Raw genomic sequence first — 6,097 nt, forward strand, 5'->3', positions numbered from 1 at the left:
TGGTGTCATTCCCGTTGTTAAGAACATTCTAAAAATAGACACATTTTCAGTATAAAATATTAGCTAATGTCTTGATAATAGCCTCTTCGTGCTGCACAACAACTGGAATTATTCTACCACTGGTTATTATTAACATTGACCAATAGGTAATAATTATTTCAGTAGGAATGTGAAGAATACACAGACCTTTCAAGTTCCCTTTGAAACTAGTGTTTTTCTCTTGTGAATCTGTAGAAGTATCATCAACCCAATCCTTAATAGACCAGCATTGTCATGAGTGCTAGTTTGGCTGCCAAACCCATTTGTATTGCTAAGCTAATGTCAGTGAGTAGCAAGCTAAGCAATTCCTCTGTTTTAGTGACCCTCTTATTAAGAGCAATATCAGATTCTATGCCGTCAGAGAAAATGTATTTTAGTATCAAGTGTGAGAGACCATTGTTTCTTTTGCTAAAGTCCGGCGCTCTGAGTGACAGGTGTAAGACAAAAATGTCAAGGAGTCCTGGTTGAACAAGTGCTTAGGATAGTATTTAATACAGCAGAGAGCCAAGATACAGTAGGACACAGTAAAGAATGTGGGCTGTGTAGATACAATATAGAATTTTGATTTAGGATCCACCATCTGTTATTTGAAAGGGGAATAAGGGAAATAAATGATTTTCAGTTCTCCATACATGCAAAGATAAGTTCATTATTACAAAAGTTTTGCTGTTATATGTGCTGAAAGAAAAGCATAGGCGTTTAAACATTTTTTAAAAAATAAATCACTCAATAGGCTTAAGAAAAATACTCTAGTTCATAGTTCATTGATCTGACCTTTTGACTCAAGATCAGGGAATGAATCCAGGCTGAAAACCAAAAAACAAAACAGAGATGAATCATTTTACCATGAAGAAAAAAAAATGCATTTCCAGTCTCAGCTAACCTCGACTAGTTTTTATTGCATTATTTTTGAAATGCCAAGAAACTGGCTTTGGCCATAATATTTGCTGTCCAACTAAATCAGTTGCTGTCAGTATGTGATTGCTTGCAACAATTAGCTAAACACTATTATTTGACAAATTCCCTTGAAAGGGAAATAGATGCTGGAGGTGTGTCTAACACACACTGAGTCAAGTAACAAGTTAATCAGACGGGGCTGCGGCACAGGGAGAGAAGTTAGTAAGTCCTTGCCCAAGGAAGGGGTTTCAAACAACCTTACTTTTTTGAAAACCATATGTTCCTCCTGATCCTTGAAGTTCTCTCCAGTTTTCAGGAATAAACTGTGGGACTGGCTAAAGAGGAGGGGGGGAAAAGACACCAATTCTACATTCATTTTTTTTTCAGAAGATCAGGGGAAATGAAGAAAACAAAAAATGCAAATATGGGATGGTAGTGGTATACAACAAGGAGAAATTAACACCATGGAACCTAGCAATTTCCACCGAAGCAGTACACCCCTTAACTGACAGAAGTTCATCACGATATACACACTGATTAAAAACTCCACCATTACTTAGGCTGCCCTTAAAGTAAAAAAAAAAAAAAAAAAAAAAGAACCACAATATACAAAAACAGAATTCTCATAAGGTTTGAGAAAAATAGAGTGAAAAGGCAATGTTAGCTAAGCTCTTAGCTAAATCCACTCTTAATGGCCCCCAGTATTTAAGCTATCATGGATTAAAGCCATGAAAATAAAAATTTCAATTTGAAATTTTATTAGCATGTTGCTAAAATGGTCAATAAAAAACATCAACACGATCGGCTTTGTTGACAAAGTTGGAAAACTGCTCTTTCTACTTTTAAAACTTGATTTCCACCTCCCCACCTTCTGAGATTTCTGTTACAGACAAGCCAAACGAAATGTACTGGCTATGGTGCTGGAACAATGCTGGTTTCTGGAATGTTGCCATGTCTTCCCCTCCCTCTCCTCCAACCCCTTTAAAAATGTGGTTATTTTGGAAACGCAGCCCTAGGAGGGAGCCATCTAGGGTTGAGAACAGCACCCTCTTGACAAATTCAATTCGCTGACACCTGGCGAACCTTCCCCTTGTCCGGGGTGGGGGGCGGGACCGGCCCTCCTCACAAAAAGAGCTGCGCCTTCAACCTCCCTGGACCTGGAAGGCATTCCTTCTGCCAGCAAGGGAGACTCACAGGCGGATGCGGGTGGGGAGTGGCGTTCGCTTCCCTGGGTGGAAAGATCGGGAGGCAAACTCTAGTTTAGCCCGGAGCCTGGGATAACAATGTCAGGAGGCCCGGGGCTGGAGAGCTGGAAGAGTCCCGGGCGGCCTCGGGGTAACCCGGCGTCCCGAAGTGCTCTCTTGTGCAATTATTCACAAGTGCAGAAGGGACAGGCTCGATTTCTTGGAAATCCTGCCGTCTGGGGACACATCCATATGGAACGGATTGGTGCCCTGGCACGCTCGATGCTCACCTCCCACCAGCCTTGTCTGTGCACGTTTGGGGCGCGGTGAAGGTCCCTTTCTAGGAGTGATCGAGGGTCAGGAAGGCCTGACCCCTGCTCCCCTCGGCCCATTCTCCAATCCCCACTTACAACCCAAGGAGGGGGCGGGCGGCGTACGCTGGGTCTCCCAACACCATCACCACCCTTAGGGGGCTCCGCCGAGCGCGCACCGCCCTTTGGGTCCCCGGGCGAGTTCCTGGGACTTCTGCCATCGCCAGAGAGGTGCGAGGCTGAGGCTGCCACCTGGGGCGCTGGCCGCTGCTGGCGGCCACTTAACGGGGGGCGGGGATGGTGAATCGCCGGCCTGGAGCCCGGGGGCTGGGGAGGAGCCGGGCGCCAGAAGACCAGAGGGGCGGGTGGCTCTCCCCTCCAGGCTACTGCTACTACTTGGCATCCACGAGGTCGGCGAGCTCCTGGAGTACCCGCAGGCGGCCGCTGGCGTCTATGCGGCGCTTCTCGCGGATGAGGTCCTCCAGGCTGTGAAAGCGGGCCGTGTGCACCTTGTTGTCAGCTAGGTGCACCTTGAGACAGTACTGCTGCTGCGGGGGCTGCGTGCCGGCCGGCACCTCCCCGCCGGCCTTGAACTCCCGCTTGCCGAAGCGGCACCAGGCGGCGAAGCTCTCGGAGTTCGTCCAGCAGATCTCTTCGCTCTTGAGGCCCAGGTGGCCGCAGGCGTTCTGCACCACCAGCTCGGCCACCAGGGGGCGGTAGCGGTACCAGCTATTCACCACCCGGCCCACGTTGGCCGCGCCCGCCTCGTACAGGCTGTCCTGGCGGATCTCGCCTTGGCACAGGTGGATGATCTGCCCGCCGCCCACGTACACAGCCCAGTGCGGGGCTGGCGCGGGCGGCTCCGGCGCGGGTTGCAGCCACAGCAGCTCCAGCAGGTCGCCTGGCTCGCAGAGCGCCGGCAGGGCGGTGACAGCGTAGACGCTCAGGTCGGCGCCCTGCGGGCCGCCGCTCACTTTGGAAAAGATGCATTCCTGGCCCCGAAAGGCGGAGAACTGAGTTTCGTTGAGGACCAGCTGGTGCAGCAGGTGGTGGTGGTGATGGTGGCGGCTGGGGCTCTCCGGGCACGGGGCGCAGCCAGGGGGGGCCTTCACGCCGAACTTGTCCGGCTGGCCGCGTTCGTCCAAGTCCTCCTCTTCATCCGAGAAGAAGTAAGCGACCCCGACCCGCAGTTCGTCCTTTTCGATCCCTGACGGGTCCCCGGTGGGCAGCTCGCTGTAGTTGAGGTGGGTGATGCGGTCCAGTTGGTTGCCCATCAATGAGGCGGCGAGGCGAGGGCCAGGAGCGGGGATCTGCGGAAGCACAGGGGACACGCAGAGAACACGATCAGAGTCGCGCCCGGCCCTCCCCAGGACAAGCGGTGGCCCTGGGACTTGGCCGCCCGCGCGCCTGTCCTCGAGTCAACCGTCCCAGCCGAGTGTCCTTTGCCAACCGGGGGGCCAGGACTGGCACAGAAGCCACCGGTCCCCGGAAGCCACCACACAGTCTGAGACCCTGTAAGGGAACCCGGGTCCAACTCCCGCAAGAGAAAAGGCAGGAGGGCTGGAGGGCGCGGGGTCCCGGTGGGAAGGACAGGGGGGCTGGGGCAGCGTGGGAGTCAGGACACCCGGGAAAGGACGGAGGCTGGGCTGAGAGAAGGAAGGGACGCCTCTGGTCCCAGAGCTTGGAGCAAGCTGCGCTCACATGTCAGTCCCCACCCTCCCCAGCCCACCACTCAGTTTTACACTAGATCACACTCCCCGACAGCGCCTCGCACAATGACAATTGCACACATCACAGGCACTCGCTTGACACCAGCAAAATTTTGCACACTTGGGAGTCCAGACGCTGACAGGCTGGTACACTGGTGTGGTAATGTCACATGCACACACAATGACAAACCTTCGCAACGACACACTCGGACCCCCACCTTCGCACACAATTCCAACCCTACGCTTGCACGCTCCCCCGAGCACGTACATCCATGCTCCCAGGCACACCTGCCCACACAGGCAGGTGCACTCTGCCCCTGAGTTCTTTTGCGCCCCCCCCCTTCCCCCCGCCAGCCGAATCAATCTGGCTGCGCCAGGGCGAGGCTGCTCTGTCTAAAATAACCTAACAAAGAGGCGAGGGGAGGATGGGGAAGCCGTTGCGGGGTGCATGTGTGCGGCTGTGGGTTGTGTGACGAGGTCCACTTGCAGCCAAAAGACCCCTCTCCCTCCTACCCGGCACAGGGTCCAAACAATCGGACGAAGAAAACACGTTTCCAAGGCAAAGCAAACCGCTCTTCGTACCCGTGATTTCCCTGCTCCTGAAACCCCAAACTCCTTTAAAGTCTCCTGGTCCCCATGGGTGCCGCGGAGGTGGTGGTGACGAGCGGGTCCTGGGCGGCGAGCGAGGCTGCGGCTCAGTTCTGCCCCGCGCGGATCGGTGCGGTGCGATCCCCGGCGCGGTGCCCGTGCGCCTGCCGGTCGGCGGTGGCAGGGGCGCCGGCTCCACCTGGGCAGTCCAGACTCTATTCTGCTTTCGTGCAGCCCAGCGGACGACTCTTAAGTAGTCGCTGCCGCTGGTTCCAGGGCCCGCCCCGGGACGCGTTCATTGGCTGGGGCGAGTGCCCAGGCCCCGTCAATCTCCGCCGGAGGGGGCGGGGTGCAGGGGCGGGTCTCCGTTGCGCGCCCCGCCCCGCCCCCGCGCACCGGAGCGCGCGCCGCCCTCGGGAGCGAGGTGTGAGCGCCTGCCGGGAGCGCGCGAGGGGCGGCCCTCTTGCCTCCGCGCCCAGCAGCTGCAGCTACCGATCGTAACTGAGCGCACCATCCTCCCGTGTGTACTCAGCCCGGAAGAACAGATCCCAGCAGTGAAGCTGAGTCTGGGGGTGAAGAATCCCCAGTGCACCCCGAGCACTTGGCGCGGCCCCAGGGCGAGGAACGCCATTGTCAGAGGCGGGCACCTGGGGCCCTGTTGGGGACCCCTGACCCTGGGTTCCTGAAGCCTCCTGGGCTAGTCTTTGGCGCACAGGCACAGAGGTTTTTCCTGCTGGGCGCCAATGCCTTTGAAATTGCGCCTGCGATGTTTGGCTTCTCTCCTTTGACCCGCCTGAAACTGCTGACCTAGCACTGGCGCCTGATTTAAATGGAGCGCGGTCTCAAATGCGAATGAGAAGTCTGACCCCGATGAGCCTCCTCACTGACTGGGCCTGAGTTTGGCCTCCAGTGGTCTGTCTATGAAAGGGGCGCGTCAGGAATGCCGACAGTGGGACCCAATCTTTTTTTTTTTTTTTTTAACAGCCCCTAGAAGTGCCATTGTTAAGGGATTTTTTTGTGGGAGAAGGGTGTCCAGCTGTAATTAATGATTGCATTTCTGGATGGAAGATTAATGAATGTGCTCTGGATATTGGGTGCTAAAGGATTACTTTCATACCTGTGAGATTTTAGAACAACAGTTTGAAAAGCTTATGATGTTAAGACTTGAAGCATTCTTAGACATCTAGTTCTACTGGTCTCTTGCAGCTTCTCAGTGGATCCCAACCTCTTTCCACAGGGAGAATTGGGTGCTTCCTCTTTGTGCCTCCTTGGCAGCTGGTACAAACTCTTAGAGCGCTTACCCCTGTTTCATTACAAACCGCTGTTGACTTTCTTCCTGTTTACAAAGTGAATGACTTGTGTTTCACGC

At 54.3% G+C, this 6,097-nt stretch overlaps 1 protein-coding gene across 1 annotated transcript; it reads right to left on the minus strand.

The window, feature by feature from the left end:
- Positions 1 to 503: 503 nt before the first annotated feature.
- On the minus strand, positions 504 to 4,951 carry LRATD1 (LRAT domain containing 1). Its single transcript, XM_043469330.1, has 2 exons — positions 4,723 to 4,951; positions 504 to 3,741 (listed from the first exon to the last, which is right to left on the minus strand). Exon 2 carries the CDS (start codon positions 3,703 to 3,705, stop codon positions 2,824 to 2,826), a length of 882 nt encoding a protein of 293 aa, XP_043325265.1. The 5' UTR covers positions 3,706 to 3,741; positions 4,723 to 4,951; the 3' UTR covers positions 504 to 2,823.
- Positions 4,952 to 6,097: the final 1,146 nt, after the last annotated feature.

Source organism: Cervus canadensis, chromosome 5, assembly GCF_019320065.1.
Source record: "Cervus canadensis isolate Bull #8, Minnesota chromosome 5, ASM1932006v1, whole genome shotgun sequence".
NCBI lineage: Eukaryota > Metazoa > Chordata > Mammalia > Artiodactyla > Cervidae > Cervus > Cervus canadensis.